This window comes from Gopherus flavomarginatus, chromosome 19, assembly GCF_025201925.1.
Source record: "Gopherus flavomarginatus isolate rGopFla2 chromosome 19, rGopFla2.mat.asm, whole genome shotgun sequence".
Taxonomy (NCBI): Eukaryota; Metazoa; Chordata; order Testudines; family Testudinidae; genus Gopherus; species Gopherus flavomarginatus.
Genome location: NC_066635.1, coordinates 15,756,688 through 15,784,128, shown reverse-complemented (window position 1 = coordinate 15,784,128; position 27,441 = coordinate 15,756,688). Strand labels below are relative to the sequence as shown.

The following is a 27,441-nucleotide window of genomic DNA, read 5'->3' as shown; positions in this document are numbered from 1 at the left end:
CACTTACCATTATAAAAGAACCTTGCAATATTTTTTTTAAAAAAGCTCTACCACCTCCATTGTTTGCAGCCTATGAAATTCAGTGGGGGGTGGGGAAGTCTTTGACTAGAGGAGTGCCTTTTCTGTGTCCTGAGAAATTCCATTTAGGTTTTGCTGAGAGAAACTCAAACAAATCACCATGTCTATTCTCTGACTGCATTCCTTGAGAGAATTTTGGCTAAAGCCAGAAAACAGGATGAATCTGTCATGAAATTTGGGCAGGGGGGATAACCTTAATATAGCTTTAATTCTGCCCCCTTGTGCTTATGCATTATGGTCCAGTCGTTAATTACAGTACCATACACTATTTTTTTCCCCAAAGGAACCCTGCTTCATTCAGTCACAGAATGGGTGCACAAGGGGGCAGAATTAAGGTGGCAAAGACGGCCTTTGGCACTGAACATACACCGAGTAAGAGACAGCCTGTCCCCTGAAGATTTCATAGTTTGCAGAGACAGACAAAGGGTGAGAAGGGGAACAGACACATAGGGACGTAAAGTGGCGGTGTCTACACAATGCTTTAATCCACCCCAGAGGGGTGTAAATTTTAGTACACTAGGGAACGTTTAGTGAATGTCAATGTCATTCCACAGGTGCACCGGGGAAATTTTAGTGCATGTCAGCAGGGTCCGCACGGGCCAATTAGCGTGCAACATGCTAGTGTGGATTAAAACTTACACCTCACTAAAGCATGTGCAGACAAGCACTGACTTTCCCAAAGTCAAACCAGCCGGTCGGTGACAGGGCCAGGAAATGACCCCCGATCTCCTGGCTCCCAGTCCAGTGCTCTTTCCACTAGATCGTGCTGCCTCTCAACAACGGTACAGATGCAGGATTTCCAACCTCGCAGCCTCACTTCATGCAGCTTGCAGTATAACTGCTAATGCCTGACTCTTACATCACACATGTTGCTCTTGTAGTTTCCTCTCCAGTCTTAAATAATATGGTCACCCGTCTCCATGGGGGTGTTCTTAAAGGCTGCTTCCCTTCACTTGCCCCTTAAAGCAGCGGTCCGTTTCCCATGACGCATTATTTCCAAATCGCCTCAATCTTTAATGATCTTCTAATTTTATAATATTTTTTCACTGCTTCTGCTGACTTTATTGAAATTCAGTTCTCTTTCCAGGAATAAGTTGGTTAGAATTTGCACCAAGTGGCTTGAAATATATATATTTTTTTTATTTCCCAAAAAACTTTTCATTTGAAGCCTTTGGAAATGCTTAATAATGTATTTGCTTTTCTTTGCAAGTGTTTCCACTGGTAAAGAATTTATTTTGTTGACTTTAATAGAGAGAGACAGGCAAGTAATATGTTTTGAAGATTTGACTCAGCTGGGCTTCATGCTGAGGCTGGCTACATGTCTGTGTTTCAAACATCTGTCTCTCTCTGCAGGAAAACCTATTGTGACAAGTAGGCTCATAAAGCAGGCTTTTTCCAGCTCTTTATTTCCTGCCTACTGAAATGGTGCTTTTGCCATTACTGTACTCGAACAAAGCTCTCATTCTAGCTGGGAAACAGATATAAGAAGGATAACCTTAGCGGCTTTCATCCCGAAAGATCCCAAAACACTTTAGAAACTGGAATTGTTTTTCCTGCCACTGAAATGCAGCTGCTTCTTGGATGAACCATGGGTTCTGTTTTCTATCATCCCGCAGCAGTGCCACGCAGCTCTTGAGCAGAGGAAATGAAGAAATGGTCCAACTGAAACTGAGGAGTATTCAGTAATTCCCCCGCTGAAACTGACCAGGATGCTGGGGTAAATAAATGCCTCTTCTTGAAAGAAAAATGGTGTGGATTTTAGACAACAGCAAGTGACCAGAACCCCAGGTCTACGTGTTGTCTCAAGCACTCCAACGCTGCTGCGTACTGTGATAGCCCTCCACCCTGGTGTGATGTATAGGGGGGAGTGTCCCCTACTGAATCAGCAAGCCCATTTCTTGCAGCACCTCAGCGATCTTCGGAGGCCTCTGAGCCGAGCACTAACCTGCTTGTAACTTGCCTAGTGTGAGTGGAGTTTCTGTGGCATTGCTCTTAGAAGCACACTTGTCACAGTTGTGGGAAACAAGACGAGTAACTTTGTCGTACGCTGTGTTAATAGTCAGTCTTAGTGATACAAACACACGTGTAGGGTGCATGGCACCCTACTGGCACCAGGCCTGTTTATAGGGCTGGCAACAGTGCTAAGTAATTATCTAAGTAAGGCCCTGATCCAGACCCTTGCAACCCGACCTGAAGCCAGTGGGACCTGACTACAAACATTGGGTGGAGTCGGTATAAAAACAACCGACTGGCCGGGTCGCAGAAGGGACCGGGCGAGCTCTTTTCAGCTTTCACTCAGCAAGATACCGAAGCATATGCCAAACTTAGAGCACGTGGGTGGTCTGGTTGTCCTCAGTGGGCATCGTACTGGGTCACAGACTTGACCCAAAGCAACACCCGCTGCCATGGCATATCAGTCGGGATAGGCAATGATGCTGAGTGGGAGAGACCCGAATGCAGGACGAAAAGAGGAAGGGATTAAAAGGGGGAGAGAAAACAGCATAGAACATGGTGCAGAGGGTTAAAAATCCAGACTTCGCTTTCTGGGAGACAAAGCGGCAGATTAGCTATGTCTGACTTCCCCTAATGGTGGCCCTGATCCTGCAAACAGTTAGTCGTGCCAGCGAGATCGTTCATGCACTCGCGTGTGAACGTGCATGCAGAGTCCAGCCCTTAGAAGTCAAGGAACATCTACGCTTAGCTATTTTAAAGGTCTGTCAGATAGCGCCTCGTTGGTCAGTTTCACTCTTAGTAGTCTGGATCTTGTGCACTAGCAGGGGCTGGGATGGCTATCTTCTTTGCAGTTTTTTCCAGAGTTGTTCTGTTGTTGGATTTAAAAGCAAAACCCAGGACTGGTTTAGTAAATGCTTCTTTAAAACCATACTTTAGATCTGTGTTGAGTGTTCACTTACCTCTGAAGAACCTGGCCACTGCAGGATGTAGAATATAGAGCTAGACAGAGGGTTAGATAGTGGGGTGTATTAGAGCGATGATGCATCATAATAGTAATACAGGGCACTCACACACACATTTCATCCAGGGATCTAAACTCCCAGTTCAGAGGTGAGTGCTAATATTCCTGTTACAGAGCATCTGTGTAATATTTTTCACCCCTGGATTACAAAGTGCTATACTCAAGCAGGAAAGTTATGAGCATCCTCATTATCTACTAGCTGGTGAAACTGATGCATACAGAGTTTAAGTGACTTGCCCAAGAGCGAACCGTAAGTCAGTGGCAGACGTGGAAGGGGAACCCAGGTCTCCTGACTTCTAGTCCTGGGCTCTATTTGCTGAGCCATGCTACCCCCTTGTAACAGGAAGTAACATTCCCATTTTGTGAATGGGGAAATGGAGGCACGAGAACTGAGTACCTCAACTCCCCTTGATTTAGCTGCTGTTGTGGGTGCTCAGCCTTGGAATGATCTGCCTGCAGTGACCCTCTGAGTCAGTAGCAGTCACAGGAAGCCAAAACTGTCATTGCCGGTGCCTGGTCCCTTTCTACTGTCATCACCACAGTCTGTCAGCGCTAACAAACGTTACCGTGGTGAGGTTAAAGCATTATCCCTGATTTACAGAGGAGGCACTGAGAGATGAAGTGACCTGCTCAGGGTCACACAGGATATATCTGCACTGCACACTCTGACTCACTTTGAGTCCAAGCTCCCTCTTCCATCATCACGTACATCGATCTGACTCGACTCGGCCAGCACTCGGGACCAGGCTTCTAGGACCCTGCTGTGGAGGTGGGTCAGAGCCCAAGTCCTGCTGTGACTGGTCCAAGCCCTGTCATTTTGCAGTGTGGACCCAGCTCAAGCCCCAGGCCCGAGTCAGGAAGTCTGCCTAGTATGGGTTTGGAAACACCCAGTCCACCGTCCTGGGTCCCACAGGCCTGGATTTATAATGGACTGTAGACATACCCCCAGGGCATCTGTCGTCGTGCCAGGAATCAAACCCAAATCTCTTGCTGCTCAGCCCGATGCCGTAAACCAGGGGTTCAAAAACTTTTTTTTTTTTACTGGGCTCCCCCTTTGAAAATATTTCCGGCTGTGACGACCCCTGTGATAGCAAATGTCTGTACATACTCATAGGGACATACTCCTGGTATTTCCACCCTTCTGCACTGCTGCTGGCGGCTCTAGCTTCAGAGCTGGGCAGCTGGAGAGCAGCGGCTGCTGGCTGGGAGCCCAGCTATCGGGAGAAAGGGCCTAATGTTTCTGGTAACAAGACTAACTTAGTTTGCCCAGATTTTCTGTGCATGGGTGTCCGTATGGGGTTTAGATGTGAAAAGCCTGATTTAAAGCTGCCTCTCCTGAGCAGACAGCATGGCAAAGGACTGAAGAATTCCCTATCTAGAAATGTTCTCCAATTTCTAGCATTTTAAAAAAAAACCAACCACACTGTTTCATCAGATTACAGAGAAGAGATTTTCTTGGTTCCCTGCCCCTGGAGCTTCTGGGAGTTATGTGGCGACGACGAATGATGTATTCCAGCTTCCGACATTTAGCGTCTGCTTTTCATGCCCTGAAAGCACTTCCTATTAAGGTTCACAATCTCCCCAGAACATTTGTGAGGCTCTCTCTGCATTTAAATCGCTGTTGTGAGTAGAGGCTGGTCTGTGCTGCAGATGGCCTTCTGCAGCGATATGCAATTATTTTCTCAGACCTCTGACCTGAGGAGAGATTGCTGTATGCTTTTAAAACAGGTAATCAAAGGGGAATCAAAATGTTTGGGTGTATTTTATTGGTGGGTCAGTTCAGAGGGAAGTCAGACAGTTCTCACCCGATTATTGGAAGCGGTCTGGGAATCAGAAGATCTGGGCTGAGTTCTGAGCTCTGCCACAGACTCTCTGTGGTATCCTGGGCAAGTCACTTAGTTGCTCTGTGCCTCTGTTTCCACATTTGCAAAATGGGAATAACCAGCCGTCCTTTCCCCCACCCTCTGCCTATTTAGCGTGTACGGTCTTTGGGGTCTTCTACAACGTGCGTGCGTGTGTACAGCCTTTAGCAAAATGGTGCCCCCGTCTTGGCTGGCACTTTTTGGAAGTGCTGCAATAGAAGTAGTTGAGAAAAAGAACTGAAGAAAGTCAACGGCAGATAAAGGCTTCTCCAAGTAATGACCTGCTTTGCTCCACTTTAGATCAGTGAAGTGCACTTGGTACTAAATCTGCCTCCTTTTAAATGCTCAGAGTCTCATTTCAGACACTACAACATCAGCCCTGCATGATGTGGCTCGAATTTCCCATAAATGTGCCCACTGGTACAACACATGCTATAAGTCACACGGGGCTCTCAAGGGGGCATAATGGCAAGATGTTGGTTAATGACGTTATTGGTGATGCTTGGATTGATTACCAGCATTGGGGTTTATAAAAACATTGGCGGAGAAGATTGTACACTAGGAGTTGGGCCTCTGGGGCTCTGGTCCCACCTTTTGTTATGCTTCATGTTTGAGCTGGAGGTAGCCACATAGCCTCTCTGGGCCTCACTTTCCTTTTCCATAAAATGGGGATAATAACGCTGCCAGACAGAGACAACCCATGCCTGCCAATAGTGGGGGGCCAGAGTGAAGGCAGCTGGCTTCAACAGTGTTACTGGGCATGCTTGTTTTCCACTCTGCCCCTCTGTTTGCCGACACAGGCTTTGGCCCAGTATAATCTACTGCTGAAAAGCGCCGTCGGAAAGCTAGGTATTTTTAATTACTATTTGCGGTGTTCCCTCTAATTTTTCCCACCCATGTGCGGAATGAATTTTATGTGCACCCCTCCATATTGGTGCACATAACAAAATGCATGTGATGGGAGTGGGGCCAAAGGATTCAGAGTGTGGGAGGGGGTTCAGGGCTTGGGCTGTGGGGGGATGAGGGCTCTGAGGATGAGAGGTTTGGGGTGTGGGAGGGGCCTGGGGCAGAGGGTTGGGGTACCGGGGGTGCAGCTCTGGGGTGGGGCCAGGGATGAGGGGTTTAGGGTGCAGGTTGCTCTGGGGCTGTGGTGGAGAGAGAGGACTGCCCCCAGCCCTCTCTCACCACAGCAACTCAGGCTGGGCCAGGCTGAGGGAGGGGCACCTCTTCCTCGGCTGGGGGCTGGCCAGGCCAAGGGAGGGGCACCTCTCCCCGCCGCTTTGGTATTGAAAGCTCTTTAGGGCGGAGGCGAAGGCTTTTCAATGCATGCAGTGCTTGGCACTGTCCGCTGATTGGGACCTCTGCGTGCGACACCCATTCAAATAATCAAATTACTACTGTTCCCTTCTCCCACTAGAGGATCTGGAGGCCCTCCGCTCTTAAAACTCCCTAATTCATTCTATTCTTCCCCCTTTTTTCTTGTCCACCTTGAGGTGTATTGACACTTGCTCTGATGAGTCCTCTCTTCATCTAATGCCCGTCTCTTTCCTTCAGTATTTAACCTAATAGAAGGTGACTTGATTTCTCCATCTTCCCTGGCTCTTGCTCATCTCCTAAAACCATGACTCAGCCTCTGTGGCTATCACTTTCAGAGCGGGGAGACTGAAGAATGCAGCTCAATATGTTTTATGGTCCGATCTATCATTGTAAAGCTAACCAGGTGCTGAAATGAAAACCTTCGCTACCCTGTTTTCTAAGCGAGGGGTTGCTGGGAAACCAAAATGTAGCAATCTCCTTTATATTCAGCATCTAATACTAATTGTTTCTGGCTGTTACATCTCCTGGGGGAATCTTCAGAGCGGCAGGGCCTGCCTCTGGGGACCTTTTGTAAGGGAGTTTGTATTGTTTTGAATAGTCATGCAAAAATATACCCCTATCGTCATCCTGAAAGTCGGTTGCACTTACAGGACCCTTTTCATCTTCACAGCCACATCTGATCAAATACAGTCAGCTGTGTTCTTTGGTTTTCCATTGCCACTGAAACTCTCCTTTTAAAGGAAATGCAATGGCAGAAAATTGGGGATACAAAAAATTCACTTAAAGATCCAGAAAGTGGAATCTGCACTGGCACAACCCGGGTCCTGGTTGCCCGGAAGGGGCTTGTCCACAAAAGAAGATAAAAGCCTACTATAGCTAACAGTCTAACAATGCCTGCGGATAGGTGGTGGTGACTAGTTCTGTAGTGCCTAAGAGCCCTTATCATGGACCTTATCATTTCCACCTAACTTGGTCCTGCTTAGTCACTCTTATCCAGATGATCTCAATCTGGCACTTCACGAAGGGGACAGGTTAGGGATACGTTTTGTTGTTTTTCCTTCCGAGACAGACGCAAATCAAGCTTGTAAGTCAGCAGTGGTGTAAATACAACTCAGGGGAGGCTAAACCTGTTCAAGTGCTGCATTACAGAGTCCACTCTCAGAGCCGCGGGCCTTCTCTCGCGACGGCTTCCCCTTTTGACTGCGTCTCAATCCACTACTTCCCATGCTGCTTCTCACTCATCCAAAGGCCCCATCTAAAAGGGTGGGATAGTGATCACACACGTCCTATGGGTCTGTCCCTTCTTGCCAAGCCCCATCGTTCAATACGTCACAAGGCTGGCATACATATCATGAGAGAGAAATAAATAAATAGAGGAGATTGATAAGACCGGGACTTTTCAGCTTGGAAAAGAGACGATCAAGGGGGGAATATGATAGGGGTCTATAAAATCGTGACTCATGTGGCGAAAGTAAATGAGGAAGTTTTATTTACTCCTCCTAACACAAGATCTAGGGGTTGCCAAATGAAATTAATAAGCAGCAGGTTTAAAACAAACAAAAGGAAGTATTTTTTTTCACACATCACACAGTCAGCCTGTGGAACTCCTGACCAGAGGATGTTTTGAAGGCCAAGACTATAACAGAGTTCAAAAAAGAACTAGATAAGTTCATGGAGGTCAGGTCCATCAATGGCTATTAGCCAAGATGGGCAGGGATGGTGTCCCTAGCCTCTGTTTGCCAGAAGCTGGGAATTGGCGACAGAGGATGGATCACTTGATGATTTCCTGTTCCGTTCATTCCCTCGGGGGCACCTGGCATTGGTCACTGTTGGAAGACAGGATACTGGGCTAGATGGACCTTTGGTCTGACCCAGCATGGCTGCTTTTATGAAATGCTGCTGATTGGGCTGGTGACTAATCACTCGTCTGCTTTCATCAGCAGCCCCATGTGATGGTTTTGTTTCAGCAGAGGGAGAAGGGGAGCATATGCTCTTCTCTTTTTAGTAGGAGCCTTAGATTCCAACTGGGTAGGAAAATTATTTGTGGGTTAAAAAAGATACTATTCCAGTGTGTGGGTTGAGAAGGGGGTGATGGGTGGTTAAGTCTTCTACCACAGTGGGGCCACCTTTTTTGTGATGAAATCTGTCTTGGCTTTATTTGGGGAGTGGGTCGTTGCTCGTTAATTACAATTCAGAAAGGAGCAAAACCAGTAGTTACTGGGGATTTGTCTCTAGAACAGGCCTAACCGATCCGGCACTCTGCATCATTAGGGGGGATTGAGTTTGCGTGTGATAAATGAGTATAACAAGGCAGATGTGCTTCAGCCAGCAGCGGTAGATTGAGGAAGCCGTTGTGGGTTAGATAGGAGAGCAGATGGAATTATAGGTTCCCGTTCCCTTATGCAGCCTGTGGGACGAGCGGTGTCTGGACGCGGAGCAGAATCTGCTGTGTGTACATGAAGCACTTCAGGATAAAGCACAGAGCTGCAGCTCCGGATTAGCAATGCATCAAGGAGTCAATCGTTTTTGACTCTTTCTTGTTGTGCTGTTTGCCTTTCCCACCCCCTTGTCTTTCTCCAACACGTCAGGTTGTGGCTGGGTGGGAAGGGGATGGACATGCTGCAAGACAGCCTAGTAAATCTATCCCACTATGTGTTGCAATATGGCTTTTTATCGTATGGGGACCCCATGAGGTCTTGAATGGCCTGGTGCCTTCTGTATGCTCCTGGTTGTTCTTCTGTCCGGTCGCAGTGTGATGTTGGCCCCAGGTTGCTGGTGTCCCTAGGGAGTGAGTGGATGGTTTCAGAGGAAAAGCACAGAATTTGTACACATGTCCTCCCTGCATGAGTTCTGGTTTTCCATGTCTCTGTTCCTGCTTAGCACTCACACAGCATGTGTCATCCCAGAGCTCCTGAAAGTAGGGGTGCCGCACCCCCGGGCTTGAAGTGGTTTCCATGATATACAGCATTTACGGGTTGGTTCTGGCTTTCAGCACCCCCACTATACAAATCGTGCCAGCACCCCCGCTCACACCCCTGCTAGCCAAATGAATGTTATCCCCTTGATATGAGGAGGGCTGCTGAGGGAGAGGTGTTCAGGGATTTACCCAGGCTGCCACTGTCACCTTGGCTCACACTTTTCCCTGCTAAACCAGGCCATTACTTCATAGCAGCGTGTCCCTTCAATGAGCACAGTTAGAATCTCTGAGATTTCTCCTCATTTGCCGTCACCATCTGTGCTCTTTATTTTGGATCCCGGAACTGTTTGGCTACAGGCATCTCCTGCCTATTGAACGGCATGTCCATTGGTTAAGGCACCAGCCTGGGACTTAGGAGACCAGGAGTCAAGTCTCTGCTCTGCTACAGACTGTGTGTGACACCTTGGTCAAGTCACTTAGCCTTTCTCTGCTTCAGCTCCCCACATAGCACTTCCTGCCTCACAAGGATGTTGTGAGGATAAATACATTAAAGATTGTGAGGCACTCTGATGCTGTAGTGATAAGGGGTAGAGGAGCACCTTAGAGAGAGAGAGAGAGAATGAGACAGGCATCATTTTGAAGAGAGAAAAAATGCCTAGCTTCCCAAAGGGTCAAGAATCCATGGAAGTTAGGAACCTCAATACATTTGAGGTTCTGGGCCTAAATTGCTTGCAAATGACAGTGAGATCTGCTTCGTCCACCTGTCTAGATAGATATTCTTTCCGTATTGTTCAGAGCAGGTAACCAGCTCTGATCCTGTTGGATTTGGGATTATTTTTGTCTTCGTGCTGAGCGCATGGGTAGCGCTATAAACCCAGAAAAAGTCCTTGCTCCAAAGAGATTATGCTCTCCAAAACACATGTTGGATTAAGGAAGGTGCTTTGTAGCTTGTCCGTTCTCTGGGGTTGGGGCCGTCTTTTTGGTCTGTACTTGTACCGTGCCTAGCACAATGGAGTCTGGGTCCATGGCTGGGACTTCTTGGCACTACCGCAATACAGCTAATGATGATAAATCTATAGATTCTAATCCTCTGGTGTATGCTACATCACCTCTGCGTTTTATAAGCCCAGCGTTCAGGAACCTCCCAGTACCTAGCTGACCTGCATTTCTCTTCCTCCTCTCAAACCTTCTCCCCCCCCGCCAAGATACCCCTAGCCCAGTGCAGGCAAAATGTTTCTTTCCTGGTAGAATCCGGCTCCTCCAGGCAGAAGGTCAATTTAATCAGTTGTAAAATTAGTCTGACATTGCCGCCAAGAACAAGCCTCACATCAAAGCTGAGTTTAATTTTTTGCTTGACCCAGGAGCGATCTTTTTCCCTCCAAAGCTGAGATGCTGACCTTGAGCTGTGTTAATGGCCGCTCCTCTCCTGCCATGGTTAACAGATTATTCCTCACTCACAGAGGGGAGGACAGGAACATGTGTGTTCTCTGCATAGCTTATTTGCTGGAAAGTTTTGCAGTGCTGGAAACAAACTTCTGTTGTAGAAGTCACAGCGCCTCTATACTGGCTTCCCGTAGCATGTTGTTTATCAGTGGTATTGTGGTAGCATTTAGTAGCCCCAGTCAGGGACCAGAACCCCATTGTGCTAGGTGCTGTACAAATTCATAACAAAGAGCCAGTCCTTGCCCCAATCTGGGAAATGGGGGAGGCTTGGCTGACCTGGAGTTCCAGGAATAGACGGACACCTGTGGTATTGTGTATGGCTTTGAGATACAGTGAGAAAGGGAGGGGACAGAATCAGAACAAACAGCAAAAGCTCCGTTTTTTCAGACTCCAAAAACAAAGAGGAGTTTGAGTTGGTTGCCAGGGTGCTGAGCAGAACAGCACCTCTTCCTTGGGTCTAAAAATCCAGATTTCCGATCCCTGGTGACATCAGGTTTTTCTGACCTGAAATCTTCCTCTTTTTGTTACTGGCATTTAAGCGAGCTAACATATGTTCCGGCAGACATGAAGGCCTATCATTAAACCATTTCATCCCTTTTCGCCTTCGAGCAATAATGGCAGATAAGTGGTTTTATGACTCTTTGAATACGTGGAAGGTGATTGCACCTCCTAGAAGTGAAGTGAGATGTACTTAAGAGGAAATTATGGGTTGCTGCCTGGCTGTTAAGGGGAGGAATTGTTCACATGGGGATAGAAGCATAAGTATGTGTAAAGTAGTAGGAATACATAAATAAAAGGCGACCGGGGTATAATATTAAAGGCGCTGACTGGAGGTGGTCTTGCCCATTTAACTCTCCCATATGGCTGTTTACACTGAAAAAGGATGGTGCTGTGGTTAATGCATTAGACGAGGACTCGGGAGATCTGGGTTGAATTCTGTGGCAGACTCCCCGCATGGCCTCGAGCAATCGCTGAATCACCGGGAGCCTCAGTTTCTCTTCTCTAAAATGGAGATGATGATAATGCTTTAATCCACTGTTCATCATCTCTGTTGAGACTGGAAGGTCTTTGGGGCAGAGCCTGTCAGCTACTCTGTGTTTCCACAGCACAAAGAGGCCCTGGTTTCAGTGCCAGCCTCTAGGTGCTATCCTAGTGCAAGCAATAAGACTACACGGCACTATAGCAACACGTAAACAAGTTTTCCATTCCATATGTTTACCTTTGTCAGTATATAGTAATACTTAGCTCTCATATAGGGCTTTCCATGGATAGACCTCAAAGCACTTTATAAAAGAGGGACTTCTCTACAGAGGGGGAAACTGAGGCATGAGGAGGGACTTTCCCAAGCTCACCCAGCAGGCTAATGGGAATAGAACCCAGGTGTCCTTAGTCCCAGTCTAGTGCTCTATCCATTAGGCCATGCTGCCTCCCTTGTATGTATACACATAAGATTTTATGTATGTATGTAGCCATGAACAAATGTTACCCTGCTTTATCACTTTATTTCAAACTCCCTGCATTTAGAATGAAATCTTCTCCTGAATCTGTTTTTAACAGATCTGAAGGAAAGAATTTCAAAGCAGCGTGTGTGGGTGTTTGCTTTGCAGCACCTGTTTTTTGTTTGTTTGTTTGTTTTTTTCTGAATCTGTGGGAGCTGCACAGTTGAAACCCTGCATGCCTCCCTTGAAAATAGACTTGCTTCTGTCGATTCAACCCACCCGCAAAGAGATCTGGTGTCAGGAAGCATTTGTCTGAGCTATTGCTACGAAATGTCACTGCCTCGCACCCTCACCATAAGCCTTTTGCAATCAGCCTGATCTTGGGTTTTTCTCTCTGCCTAATTCGCTTGAAAGGTCACTGGAAACCTCTCTGAGGATGCTTGTCTCATTATAGCACTGGGAGAGTCTGTGGGTTTGAATAACAGCAGAATGCGCCCAGTGGAGAGAAACAAGGGTAGAATTATCTCATTTAATGAACTGAAGTAGCTATGCACAGGAAGGCAAATGTATGCGTCATTCCAAAGGGTTTGTGCAGTACATTGAAACTTGCATTAAGGACTTTACCTTCCGAGGGACCCACTGGACATTTTTAAGTGTGTTTCTCCTCTTCGACGAGGATTGATACAAACAGAATCACGAGTCCCGTGTTGGTCTCTCAGTGGCTTCCCTAAGGAATGTGATTATTTAAAAAAAAAAAAAGTCTCTTCTAACTTCACAGCCATGCTAACTCAACCTGGGATCTGAGAGTCAAGCTGAGTCCTTTTCTTCTTCATACGTTGTCTGTTGTAATAAAGGCTCCAGAGGCCAAGCACTGCTCTCAGTTGCATCTCTGCTACTTCATTGTTTGCAGATGGAGCTCTCAGCAACACCTGCTTTTGGTGGGTTTGCACAGCTGTCCGTGCCTGGAGCTTGGTAAACACAAGAGGGAGTGGAGTCCAGCGTAGACCTGTCCCCTCAGTGAGTTGTCAAGCTGTGGCTGAGCAGGGAGCTTAACCTGGGTTCCCAACGCCAAGGCTAGTCCTAGTCACTGGGCCATCCTCCTTCTGTATTCCGGTGAGGAGCACGGTGAGGAGCACGAGCACAAGAGATCAGTGTGGGGTTGTTAACCCTTAGCGTCCCAGTCACTGCTAATGGTCTTCTGACTGCCAGCAAGCCACAGAAGAAGCCACCATTGTATCTAATACAAATATGCTGCTAGCCGATGTCTTCATGTAGCGTGATGATGTAGTAAGAAGCTGCTCATTGGCCTGCGTTCCTGTCATTCACTAACCTAAGGAGCCAGGCTGAAGATTGTGTTTAGTTCCGCGGTGCAGTGATACCACCGAGGAACCGTATTCCGTAGTCTAAGTTGGTTATATCCACAACACCTCTGCAGGACCGCACCTGCCTTCTTAGTCTGTCCTGCCTCCTTGCTTGCTGCTGATATGTAGCCAGGGTGGTGCATTTCAGGGCATTTCAGTTGTACTGAGGCATAGAAATGAACCCTGGAGTGATGAGTGGAGTAACAAAAGCACAAACAATTCAGGTAAACGTAAAGGTCTGAATTTGGAGGGGAGCAAAAGGGGAAATTATCTGCCTCAGACTCTCCTTCCACAGAGCTGATGGAACCGACATGTAAAATCTCCCTATCAATATGCTTTGTCTTTTCTTTCAGGTAAAACAGATAATGGAAGAAGCTGTCACCAGGAAATTTGTGCATGAAGACAGCAGTCACATCATCGCCTTATGTGGTAAATAATCCATTTGCAAACTAGTGCAGCTAACCGGTTGTCTGTCTTCTTAATTTCCTTATAAAATCAATGTTTGTTCCCTGGTGAGTGTAAGTGCACCACTGTTGCATTGCGAAAGCAGAGATCTGAAAGTTACAGAAGTTAGGAAATTCAGAATTCAGCCCCTTCCTCCACCCAGCTACCTCACATTTAGCTCCTTTTATGTTCTCATGACAATGATTACATATCCCAGTATCTGAGAGGTGGCGTGGTCCAGTGCATGGGGCTCTGGGGTTGGACTGAGAAAAATCTTCATTCTATTCCCACCGCAAGTCACTTCTCTCTCTTTCCCTATCTCCCCATCCTTTGTCTGAGTTGTCTATTTAGATTGTAAACTCTTGGGGGCAGAGGTGATCTCTTCGCTATACGTTTGTACTGTGCCTAGCACAGTGAGGCCCCCAATAATCAGAGCATTCCTGGAGGCGGCAATGTGGGTTAGTGGGCTGAGCAGAGGTCTGGGAACAGGAAATAATTCTTGGACAAGCCATTTAACCTGTGTGTGCTAGTTTCTCCATCATTAAAATCGGGATAGCCACCTCCCCTTCATACGACTGCTATGAAGACGGCCTGCTTGTTCAGTGCTTTGAGAGTACAAAATGCTAGATGTGGGCTAAATATTGTCTGTAAGCAGCCTCGCTTTCTTAGAAGTAGGCTGTGAAGAGAGTTTAGTAGGTACCTTGAAAAATGACCCTCTGGGTTTTGAGAGATTGGGATAGCTAGGGAGTTGTATCTGTACTAATAACCAGGACTCTTACAGCTTTGTCCTGGGTGATATTTTTGCACCTGTGAGATTTGGATGTCCATTTTCCATCCATTTCCAGGGTGTTCAAATCTCCTGGGCAACTTTGAAAATTTCACTCTTGACCTTTTGTATATGTAACGCAGTTGTCCGCGTCTAAAAGTGACACACAATAGTATGCATCAAGCCACATGCTTCAGGTCACAGAGCTCTCTAATTGGAAGGGTACATTGATTTTCCATCTAAAGTTCCTCCTTTGGAAGACTCATTCCTCTTTGCATTGCTAACATCGATTTTCCCGGCAAAACTGACTAACTTAATGAATAGGTAGCCTGGGCTGGGTGAAAACACTTTAATTACCACCTTTGACTGCTCTTTGCCATCTTGCACCGTCCCTCATGAACACAGCACACATGTGCGTAATTAAAAATGGACCTATGAAACCTAATCAAGGCTCCCACAGAGTAATTTTAATACCTTCTCATTTAGAGTTCCTCTGGGTCAAATTAAGCCTTGTCATAACACTGTTGATTCTAGCTGTGTTATAGCCAAGATGCATTTGAAAAGTTTGAAGGGACTTAACTTTTTCCAAGAGGTGGTGGAAGATGAGAGATTTCCATTCAGAATTGTGCATGGCGAGGGTGTCAGCCTCCCTTTCCGTGTTACAGACCCAAACATAATGGCATTGAGCTAGTTCCTGAAAACCAGAAAGAGATACTGACCATAGCTACAATTATCTGAGCTGAGAAAAGTGCTAGTCAACAAAGAGGTGTCAATATTGGCAAGCAAGTTGAGATATTTAAAATTCTTTGACGCACTTGGGAGTATCAAAGTTCAGCGTTGAGGGGTGATCACTCTCTGTGATCCTCCCGCTGCAGGAAAGGGTCTGATTCAGCCACCTATATTCCCAATAAGAAGTACCTTCATCCATGAGTAGTTCCACTGGCTTCACTGGCACTATTTGAAGAATAAGGTGCTATTCGATTTGAATAAGGATGGAAGAGTCTCACCCAAAATGCCTTTCCAAAGGGCGTGGTCTTTCAAGAACAGAAATCGTAAAAATCAGGTAGGGTTTTTGATGCCTACGCCATCCATTTGGCTACAGGATGTTTCAAATCTTCTTTGGTACATTTTACTTTTCACGGCAGTGTTTGCCAAGTGCAGTATTCTATACATGATGTATTTGTGCAGCTGGTCATGATCAAAGGCAGACACTTAGACACATGCTTTGTCCCATTGGAGATTCTTCCTCAAGAACATAAAAACGGCCATACTGGGTCAGGCCTATGCTCCGTCTAGTCTAGTATCCTGTCCTCTGACGTTGGCCAATGCCAGATAATTCAGAGGGAATGAACAGAGCAGGGCAGTTATCGAGTGATCCATCCCCTGTCGCCCAGTCCCAGCTTCTGGCAGTTAGAGGTTATGGGGCACCCAGAGCATCTTGGCTAATAGTTATTGATGGAGTATCCTCCATGAACTTGTCCTCTGTTCTTGAGAATTAAAGGCAAGAGTTTACAATAAAAAAATAGTTTAACATGATCAGGAAGACTCCTCAGCATAATGACCATCTCACTCCTATGGGTATGGATGGCAGTCTTCCCAAAGGCGCCTGAGCAGAGGGGGAGAAAGCTGTAGTTAACCCCATGCGTAACAAGGGCCAGGAAAAACTCCTGCCCCCTCAGCAGGGATGTCAAAGTTTTGAATGAGTACTGAGATAAAACTCCCCTCTCGCCTCTGGAGAGTGGTTGCTTCAGGTTTGGGTTGAGGTCCATGCCTGTGGCGGTGGGTGAAACTTACACTGCCTGTGCTGGTGGATAAATGGAATTGCACGGCCAGCTTCTCAAAAGAGCTCAACTCCCATTGAGAAGATGAGTTGTGGGGTGATAAACTCTGGTCCCTTCATTTAAGTGGCTAAAATGGGTGCTGTTGCTGGGCTCTTTTGAATATCCAGCCCACACTTGCAAAAATCTGGCACTATTCACCAGTATTGGATACACCCTCTGCCCCAGACCCGCACCCCCCTACACTGACCACACTTTGCTGGGAATTAAAACTTATTTAAATTGCAAAGGAATGTCTGCCCATAAATCCTTGCCTCCCCTCTACTGATACTTTAAATACTCTTTGACGTGCGATCAGCTTTAGCCATGGGAGATACTCGCTAGCCTATGGAGATTATCCATCTAAATTCCTCTCTCGGATTTCATGGTACTCAGGTCCTGTGGTTAAAAATATCTAACCAACTATTGAGAGTGGTGCAGAAGTTCAAATAGTGGCAGCTGAAGCTGGCTTTCAAAGCCCATGGGGTTGTTTGAAGAAATAACTATTGATGGCAGATCTTGAATGCAGAGTGCTAAGGATCACAATTTCTTTTCACTTCCAGCTTCATGTCTGGAAAGCAAGATTCTCATTCCCACTCTCACTTTTGTGCCTGCCCATTAACATATGAGACAGGGTGATTCTCCTCTGCAAACGTGGCTTCTTGGGGTGTCTATGGTTATTATGTGCCAAGGATAAATTTGCTCAGGTTTCAGGTAACAGATGTATACATTTCCAGACCTGCAGGCGCAGCATGGGACTGATTTTATTTTTTTCCTCCCCCTCGAGGCACCTAAAGGGAGTTGAGTGCCCAATTTCCATTGGATTTCAGTGGAAATTGTACCACAAAATTCCATAAGACGACTAAAAATCCCAGCCATAGAATTGGCAGGTCAAATGCTGCCCTAAATCCACTGTGAGGCGTTGTGAGGATTTATCAGTTGAGATTAAGTTAGCAAAATGGCTTCAATCTCGTATTGGATTTAGGTAAATAGAGATGGTGGGAGCTTTGCAGCTCTGTGTACATGACCTCTCAGATGCCCCTCGCATATAATGACTTCATCCATTTCAGTCACAGAGGGCCTACGTTTCACACACATTGAGGGTCCCCTGGCCTTTCTTGTTGAAAATGACTTCCGTTGGAAATTCTCTGTGATGGCAAATTCATGATTAAGAGATGAAAACTACAGGAAGGAATCCCACAATGTCCGGCATGAATAATAGGTGTATCCCTCTAATTTGGGGTCTTTATCACACATTGTGTCCCCCGTTTAGGATGTAGCAATATGAGTGAACGGGATACAGTGTTTGTGTTGCATATATTATTCCCCATAATAACTATATGTTTATACTGTATTAATAGGAAGGATAGCCCAGTTGTTGGGGAACTAGCCTGGGACTTGGAAAACCCAGGTTCAAATCCCTGTTCTGCTACATACTACATAAGAATGGCCCTACTGGGTCATATGAAAGGTCTGTCTAGCCCAGTATCCTGTCTTCCGACAGTGGTCAGTTCAGATGCCCCAGAGGGAATGAACAGAACAGGGAATCATCAAGTGATCTATCCCCTGTTACTCATTGCCAGCTTCTGGCAAACAGACGCTAGGGACACCATCATGGCTCATAGCCATTGATGGACCTATCCTCCATGAATTTACCTAGTTCTTTTTTAACCCTGTTATGGTCTTGGCCTTTACAACCTCCTCTGGCAAAGAGTTCCTGGCAAAGGTTGACTGTGCATTGTGTGAAGAAATACTTCCTTTTATTTGTTTTAAACCTGCTGCCTATTAATTAATCCTGCTGCCTATTCCCAATAGTACTGCCATACCTCCCAGGGGTGTTGTGAGGATAAATACATTAAAGATTCTGAGATGCTCAGATACTGTGGTAATGGTGGCCAGATACGTACCTACAGTCTTTGTACCTGCCTCAGTATCAGAGCACCTTCCAGTAATGCATTAAGCCAGTGGTTCCCAAACTTTAACAACCTGTGAACCCCTTTCACTATAATGTCAAGTCTCGTGAACCCCCCTCTTAAAAATGAATCTTTCCAGGGATTTTCTGCTTTACCTGAGTATAAATTATAAAAGCAGCGATCTTGGAAATATAAAATTTGTTTTTCTGACGTGCTTATTACACACTATTTATTATTGCAGTATTTCTATTATGTTATGAAAACGGCAACACTCTTCCAAGATCTCGCTTTCATAGCTTGTATCACTTTGAATAAGCCTGTTATAAGACAAAACTTCTATGTTTTGTCAAGGAGTATCAGATGTGAAACAGCATGAAGGTATTTAAGAAGCCAAATCAAAGAGTTCCTCCTACACAATTATTCAGGTCTTGAGCAGTCCAGGCAAACAACTCACGTTACAACAAAGCTTAAACTTGTTCTTCATAATCATTTTAAAAATAATACAAGCTGCCTATTTAATTTTAAAAACAGAAAAAAATAATCCACCTCTCTTTCCATTTCTTATAAGGAGTCTTGAAGTTGAAATCTCCTCAGCGTGATAGATATGGTTGCTTTGATCTGATTAGCTTTTGGAAGTCCAGGGGCTCCAGGCTGCTGGCCCCATGATGCCTGGGATCCTAGGGACAGCTCTGTCCGCCATTAGGGAATTTTTTCCTGAGAACACCCTGTAACATTTCACAAACCCCCAGGGGTTGACAAACACCAGTTTGGGAAGCACTGCATAAAGCCGTGTGACTAACTTCTGTAAGGATACATTGATGCTGGGACCCACATTCTTGTCTGTTTCATAGATGGTTATTGAAGATCTGTATGGTATGTATATGATATAAAGTCATCATTGGATACATTTAATCCCCTGGGTGAGGGTTTAGTTGATATTTTGATCCCTGTGGGATCCCGGGAACTAAGATGATGATTAAATCTGGTCAGTGTGCGCTGTTCAAAACTTGTGGTTGGACTGAGCTGTCTTTTTAAAATCAGCCGGATCCTCTCGCTCACCTTCTTAGTGGAATGATTGCTGTGCGGTGTCTGCGATGGTGGGCTATTAACATGGTGCTGATGCTTGTTACGTTGGCTCATCTCCTTTTTGAGGTTTGATGACTCGTGATGACTGGGTAGAGCTGTCTGGCCCTTCGGAAGATGCTTATGTCAAAAAGTTGGCCAGCTTTTCACGTGTGGCAGAGTATTTATTAAGGCCTAAATTGTGCCGTTAGGCACGGACCTGAGTAAGACACAGCTGACTCAGACACACTCTTCAGAAATTCCTCCCTGGGCTCCCCTTGTGCTGGGGATTGGGAGAGAGAAATTCCTTTCATCAACTCCCCAAAGCACTGGGAATTGCCATGTGATAACCCCAATGTGGCTGGTGAGAGAGGAATGAATCCTTTCCCTGTTTCCGCCCCCGCCCACCCACCCACTACTTCCCTGCACTTGGCCAAGTTAGTAGGACCAAGCTAACCCATACTACTTATTTTATGGACCTCTTTCTCCTTGTTGTTTGTGGTTGATGCACAATAGCACCGTCTTTTGGAGTGGATGGCTTCGCAGCTGTTGCTCTTTGAGGCTCTGCTTAGTGGGTGCCTGCATTTAAAAAAAAATTGTCTTTATTTTTTAAATGGAGGCTCCATTAGACACTGTTTTAGTTCCTCATCTGTAAGACAGGATAAAAAATACTTCCCTTCTCCTCCTTTACCTTTCTTCTGAGCATAGATCCTGATCCTCCAAAGAGTATCACACTGGCAGACCTCTGCTGACTTCAGTGGGTGGTCTGCATTGTTTCACGTCATGGTATCAGGGCCTTAGATTTTAAGTTTTCTAGGGGAGGGACTTTTTCTGCCTATGTGCACGTACAGCACCTCACAAGTAGCACTACTGCCAAGCCTAAGGATTTAAAAAAACCAGGAGCCAGGCCTGAACAATCATGAAATTTAGAAAGGTAAAGTTGAGGTTGTTTTTTTTTTTTTTTTGCGTTAGGGTTTATCTGGATCACGTTTGTTTGCTTTTCTCCACAGTCAGGAGGGCTAGAAATTTGCTTAATTTTTTTTAGAAATCATGACCAAGTTTGTCACTGATTCCAGAAGCTAGAGCTGGAAGGTTAGCGCCAAATATCACAAGGGGCATGAAACACTGGTGCAATATGGCTCTGATCTCGGCTGGAACATGAAAGGTTGTGTGCAGTCACTTCTCAACATAGTGTTTTAAAATAGAAGGGGGTATGGCAAGGGCTAAAGCCACGTGATATCAGTATGAAATACGCAAGCAGTCTCTCATTTTCCATCCCGGCTGCACTATATGCTACCCAGTTCACTCCTGCATTGCAAAGAAATATTAGCCAGTTAATGTCTGCGTAAGGGGGAGAAAAGGCAGCTGTTAACAGCTGATAAACCCTTCATCTGAAATTTAAGCATCACTGCCAGTCCCCCAACCCCAGCTGGGCTCTTGTTCTCAGTGTGTGATAATGTGTCGGGACTAAGGAGTGAGTAACTCTTCATTAGCCAGCTTGCTGTTGCTAGGCAGTCTTGATTAGCCTAAGAAAGTATTCTGACTTGAAGCGGGGCTGCTGCTTTGCATGTAAGAAGAGATAATAATTAACTCTGTACAGGGACTAGGAGAAGCTGGATGTTTTGATATCACCTTAGCTAATTGAATAGAGAAACCATAGTGTTTCCGGCAGACTTGGCTAAACAGTGCCTGGCTGGGCCCTGCTCTGGGTTTTCCAGCTCTATCTGTCTGTCTGTCTCTGTCTTTCTCTCCAGGAGATTTATTCTCCCTCTATTTAAAATTCAGTATGTGAGTAACTTGCCGCAAGTCTTTTTATAAAAATAGAATACTTGTGAATCATTTTACGCTCCTGCAAAGCTGGGCTTAGCAAGAGCCTCTCTAAAGGCGCCGTGATTGCTTTTTGGTCCCCATTATGCACTGTGCTAATTGCAAGGCTGCTAGTCGTCCTAGATCTTGAGTGGCTACGAGAGTCTGTGTGCCCCTCAGAGTTGGTAAGACAACTCCCATCTTTTCATACTCTCTGTATTTGTATATATATCTCCTCAATATATGTTCCATTCAATGCATCTGATGAAGTGGGCTGTAGCCCACGAAAGCTTACGCTCAATTAAATTTGTTAGTCTCTACGGTGCCACAAGTCCTCCTGTTTGTTCTCCTGTGTGTTACTAAAGGAAATGCCGTGATTCAGGACAAGGGACAGCTCCCCACGGCCAACATTTCAACTCAGAGATTGGGTTGCCTTCCCCTCGGTGCTATTCAGTACGGAGCTATCCCATACCACTTGGAGGTGGCTGGTGGTGATTTTCTCTGTGATCTGACTAACAGGGAAAACCAGCGCTGACACAGGCACTGTTGTGGAAAAAGCTGGGCTTAGATGTATATGTTTTCAAACCTATTTATAGCTCAGCGATGTCCCTTTTCCTTAAGCACATCGGATTTTCAGACCTCCAGTTACATGACTCAAAGCTTTGCTCTCCGAGAGCAGCACGCTTTGTACTGATGCTGTAACGTGGCCTGAGGAGGAGCACAGCGGGACAGGGACAGTGTTTCTTAAAGGGACGCAAAAGCCACGCTAGCGAACTGCGAAGTGCTTCAGAGCTGCATTCGTGGGGAAGAAATGAATAATGGCAGCACAGGAGGGTTTGTTTGCATTTACTCCACCCACAGCTCTTTCCCTGGCAGGAGCTATTGTGGGATGTCGTGGCGGGGGAATGAGTCAGGCTGGAAAGTTTGAGTAGCATTTTTGCAGCTGAATTAAGAAAACCTCCCTAGGCTGAAAGCTCTCTGAGGAGATGTTTGTACACTGCCCAGCATGGTGGGGCTTCAAATCTAGTTCTCTGTTTGGTCCTGTAATCCAAATCCTATTAGGCAGAGAGATTTTTCTTGAGTGTTTGTAGGTTTAAATGTGTGGGGTTTTTGGTAGTGTAGGTCCTAACCAGGCCTCCGGAGTTGCTCTGCCTGTGCTGGAAAATCTTATCTCTAGCCCTGCTTCATTTACAAACTTGCAAAAATTATTATTACTTTTTTATATAGTAATTTTGGAAAGAAAGGAAGAGTGTGTTCTGCATTCACTAACAACGAATTCAAGATTGTCCGCATCAATGTTAGCAGCGTGGAGACCTTCAAGATGATCAGCCTGGATTTAAATATTCCCGCCTTTAAATATTCCGTTTGTGGGCAGAACAAACCTTTACTCTTAGCAAATATATTCACTTGGTGGAGCAGAAGCTTCCATTCCATTGTCTGCCTTGTGGAGATTTTATTCAGTTGTCTTATTCCTTCATCTGTTAGCTTTTAAAGCATCACGCTGAGCGGATAAGATCTGGCTCAGTTAGCACAGAGACATGCAGTCCTTTAAGCTTGGTTTGTTTCTTATTGTGTTAGTTTTGTGCTTGCTTCCTTCTGCAGCAAACTTGCTTTCACGTTGTGAGCTTGATTGGCGAAAACTGACTATGTCTGTCTCTTGATTTCTAAACCCAGTTGAACAGATTTGGAATCTGAAGGCTCAGTCTCTGTACTGGCAGCATCTTAGTTGCAGAGCAAGCTGAATCAATGGCTTATTACTGGGCTAAATGCCGTCACGTTTGATGCTGTTGCAGCCACTGTGTATATATAGAAAAAAGGGCTTGGATTTGCTTAATAACCAAGCTGGTGCCTTTAAATGGTAATTACACATTGACTTATGGTATATACTGGGATTTATAGCCATAAACCGTGTGGACCTTACTCAGGCAGAAATCCCACTGGCTTCCCCAAGTCAGTCTGAGTAAAAGAGGAAAATGTTCCTTGGGATTTGGGCTGCAGCACTGGTTATCACTGCGAATAACTGAACATAATTACCACTGCCACACGTGAGCTATGTTACGGTGAAATTCCTTGTTACAACAAAGTTAGCATGTTGGAGGAAGGTCCCGCAGATTAGGAGCAGTTAGTGGTACCTGAGATGAAATTAGCTGTAAAACGGTTTCAATAAAACTACCTTAGGACCTGAGTTTGTTGCCTCTATTTGCCCTTTGCACCGAGTAAGGGGTTGTGAGATTCGTTCCATGTTTTAAAATTGCACTGGTGCTTCATGTGCTATGTTAGAGCTACAAATGATGGCAACAGAGCCAGCCTGGTTCTGTTCCAAAGGACTCCAGCCAAGGGCCCGTCCTGCTGAACGCTTCCAGTAACCCACTGGAACTGAGCCTGCCTATCACCTTGTCCTCCTGGTTGTAGAAAGGCTGGAAAACATCCTGGGCTGAAAGATATCTTTGCACCAAAATGGCCTCCAGCTCCCTCCCTTCCCCAGGGTTGAGACAGGGAACCAGGTGGATATTGGTGGTTGGGATTTAAGTTTGGTTCGTTTAAAAGCTTAACTCGAAAGGAAACTCAAGGAAGGCCAACTCCCTGCAGAAGATATTTGTGAGAGTCTGAGGTGACTCTAATTCACTATGTTCCCTCCCTGTCCCCAGTTCTAACCCGCATGAGTTCTCAGGTCTTGTTGTCCGCCCCATCCTGCTTTTCAACCCCTGAGCTTCTTCCTTGCAAAGCCCCGTGGTGCCCCGTGCTTGGAAGGGACCCAGGATAGAGAGGTTCACCAAGTGGGGAACAGGGCAAACTGTGGAGAAAAGCCAAAAGCAGCTTGCACTGATGGCACTTAAAGGGTGATCCTGCAAGATGCTAAGATCTCCCGACAGCCAGCAGCATCAAGGGGGGGTATGCAGTGCACTCAGGAGCTCAGCAGCTGGAAGGACCAGGCTTTGAGGCTGCAAGCCCTGAAATCTCATAAATCTTGGCAGCGCAAGAGTGGAAATTCCCTGAGGATGCACCATTTCTAAACAGCCTCTCCAGTGTCTCAAACACACCTATTAGATAAAAGCAGTCAGACTGTACGCACGATGTGTCTTCCCCCACTTCTGCTCCTGCCTATAACAAGGTCATGGAACCTTGAAACCAAATGTGTTTCTTACCTCTTTAGGCTCCCCCCACCCCGTTATCCGTTGTTGATCTATGCACTCACTGGTCTGTTGTGGTAGTGCTCTTAAGAGCTGGGCTGTGCATGGTGGTTTGTGGTTATAGGGTTGCCCGTACCTTCTGGGAAGATGAGGCTATTTAAAGCATGTTTGACGTTTTTGTTCTGGAGGAAAACCTCCCGGAGTAGATATTCTCAAATCCCGTATCAATCCCAGTTACTCGGGCTCTATGCGGCTGTCAGGCCTAAGGCGGGATGATGAACATGCGTGCACACACCCTGACCCAGGGCAACACAGCCACTCTGTAGCGGCCACTGTTCCTCTGCACCCCCTCATTGGTTGCCCTCCGTCATTAGACCTGCACAAGCAAAACTCCATCAACATCCTGCCCTAATGCCACTCAGGCAGATTCAGAGTTGGCATGGAACCCTGTACCCTGGCACCCAGGGTTCCTTGGTCCCCATCCAAGGGTGCCACCACGCTACGTTCGACAGTGTGGAGGAGTCTCCAAGGACTCCTCTGCAACTTAGCTGAATTTTACCCATAATTACACAGGCTCTCTCAAAAGCCCTCAGAAAATGAAGCCGGGCAGGCTCCAGGGATCTTTATAGCATCCCTTGTGATGGGTGTTCCCTTAGGGGACTGGATCGAGGGATGTTTCCAGCCTGGGTTGTGTGGAGCTGATTCCCTAGTAACAGTAACTGGTATTGATGTCTAATCTCATATGGACCAGGCCTCACTTCTTGAGCTAGACGTCTTCTCCATAGTGTGAGGAAAAGGGTCCCCTCCCACTCCTGCACTTTCACCTCCCTTTCCTCCAGCTCCCTTCCTTTCTCCGGCTTTCAAAGAATCAGGAAGAACATTTTGTCGTCCTCCTCAGAAAGACTCACCCGCCCGGCCTGCCCACTTGCTAAACAAGGGACGGTAGAAGCGCTGCTGCCTCCTGCCCATCATTATCTAATACAGATGCGCTCAGTTCACAGTAATGAATAAGCAGGTGCTTCCCGCTCGATGAAATATGCCTGAGCCTCACTTGTCCCTAGCCACCAGCAGCCTCATTTCCACTCCGATGCCGGTTCCTTAGAACTGACAGGATCGCAGGGAGGGAACCGAAGAATTGACAACTTGATGAAATTGCCTGCAAGCCAGAGACTGCAGACGTCAAGGAAAATGCCTGGCGGACGAGTGTGAGGGATAGATTCTCCGCTTGAGATAAGCGGCTGCCTTCGCAAAAACCAAGTGCAGAGGAATGCAAAGGGAGGGTTCAGAGCAGAAGGGCTGGAAGTCAGGGAATCTGGGTTCTGTTCTTCCCCCTGGGGGCATGACACTTTGCTGCTTTGTGCCTCAGTTTCCCCATTTGTAACATGGTAATGATATTGCTGTTCCTGCCTTACGGGAGTGTTGTGAGGATTAGTTTGGGGACACTATTGGGTGGTGGTGCTTCCCCCCAGCCGTGACTGCGTGTCAGTGGTGGGCCAAGGCATTCCTGCCCGGAACGCTAATATTTCACCCTTTTCCTAGCACCTTCCATCTGAAAGCGTCCAAGCACACTTTGCAAACAGCCGTTAAGTAAGTCTCAGAACCATCCCATGAAGAGAGGAATTTCCTTGTTTGACAGATGGGGAAACTAAAACACGGGCAGACAAAGTATCTGAGACTTTCAGGCCAGAAGGGAGCATCATGATCATCTAGTCTGACCTCCTGCACATCGCAGGCCACAGAACCTCACCCAGCCACTCCTGTAATAGACCTTTAACCTCTGGCTGAGTTACTGACGTCCTCAAATCAGGATTTAAAGACTTCAAGTTACAGAGAATCCACCACTGACTCTCGTTTCAGCCTGCAAGTGACCCATGCTGCACAGGAAGGCGAAAACCCCACAGCATCTCCACCAATCACATTGACTACAAGGGAAAATTCCTTCCTGACCCCAAATATGTTGATCAGTTAGACCCTGAGCATGTGGGACCCACCAGCCAGACACCTGGCTCACCCTAGAAGCCTGGGCCAGAGCCAAAAACCCCTCAATGCCTCTGATTCCCCTAAACACTCTTTGTCCGACTTGTGTATTTCGACTCCAAGCACCTGGGAACTTTGCTGTCTTAGGCACCGTAGAAACATGTAGTCCAACCCAACAGGGCCCAGATCTCAGTTGGCACCTCTGGGTGCTGCTGTAATGTTAGGAAGAAGAACCCAGCTCTCCTGACTCCTACTGGTGTGCAGCAGCCCCCAGACCACTCAGCAAATATCCACCACTGCTGCTAATAGCCCTGTGTTTTTGATATTTCGCTCATGAGAAATCCACGATTCCCTGTGTGACGCCTCAAAAAAGTTGCGTGACTCAAATGCAGACCTATAATATCTACACTGAAGACGAGGAAATAGTCCTTGTCCTTTGACGACTCATCTTCCTCCTCTCATGAGCATGTGACTCATGTTCTGAATCTTCCCAGGCTAGTTTTCTCACAGCCGTGTCTCCATCAAGCCCTGCCTATCTGAGGTCTTTCATTAGCTTAGTATTTTTTTTAATCTATTCCTTTATATTTTAAGTACTGAGGTTCCACTGAAAGCTGAACTATACCCTATTAAAGAGTTTCTTTCCCCCAGATACACAAAGCCAGCTCAGATTGTGCTATAATAAGAACTTCCTTTAAAAAAAAAAAGGGGGGTGGGGGGAGGGATCCTTTCAGAGGCTTTCAATTGCATTTTTGAAATTAGAATTTTAACACGATTCAAAGGACTGTGTCTTGTTGCAGCAAATGTATGTGATGTGTGTGTATAGCGAGCTCTGCTGTCCAGCCTTGTGCTGGGGATCTGGGGCCTGTAACTTCACTTAATGCTGATGGGTAGCAAATATTCTGGGCCAGGTGGTGCCTTCCAAGCCAGAGCCCTGTGATAAGGCATGTGTAGACATGCCCCTACCTCAACTAGAGCGCAGCAGGGACACGGGGACGAGCAGACCCTACTGTGCTTTGCAAAAGGATGCTACATGTGAACCCTCACGCTATCCATACTAGCAAATTTGCAAGGATCACAAGGAGGGCGGGGCTGTAACCAGGCTTGTTCCATGAGTTAACTCTCAAATAATGATTC

General features: G+C 46.3%; 1 protein-coding gene across 4 annotated transcripts in view; it reads left to right on the top strand.

The window, feature by feature from the left end:
- SGSM2 (small G protein signaling modulator 2) overlaps window positions 1–27,441 on the top strand; it is a 132,816-nt gene that overhangs the window by 11,538 nt on the left and 93,837 nt on the right. For all 4 annotated transcript variants that reach the window (XM_050929145.1, XM_050929143.1, XM_050929144.1 and 1 more), the window contains exon 2: window positions 13,745–13,820. In XM_050929145.1, coding sequence (XP_050785102.1) covers window positions 13,745–13,820 — 76 coding nt within the window. The remainder of the gene's footprint in view (window positions 1–13,744; window positions 13,821–27,441) is intronic.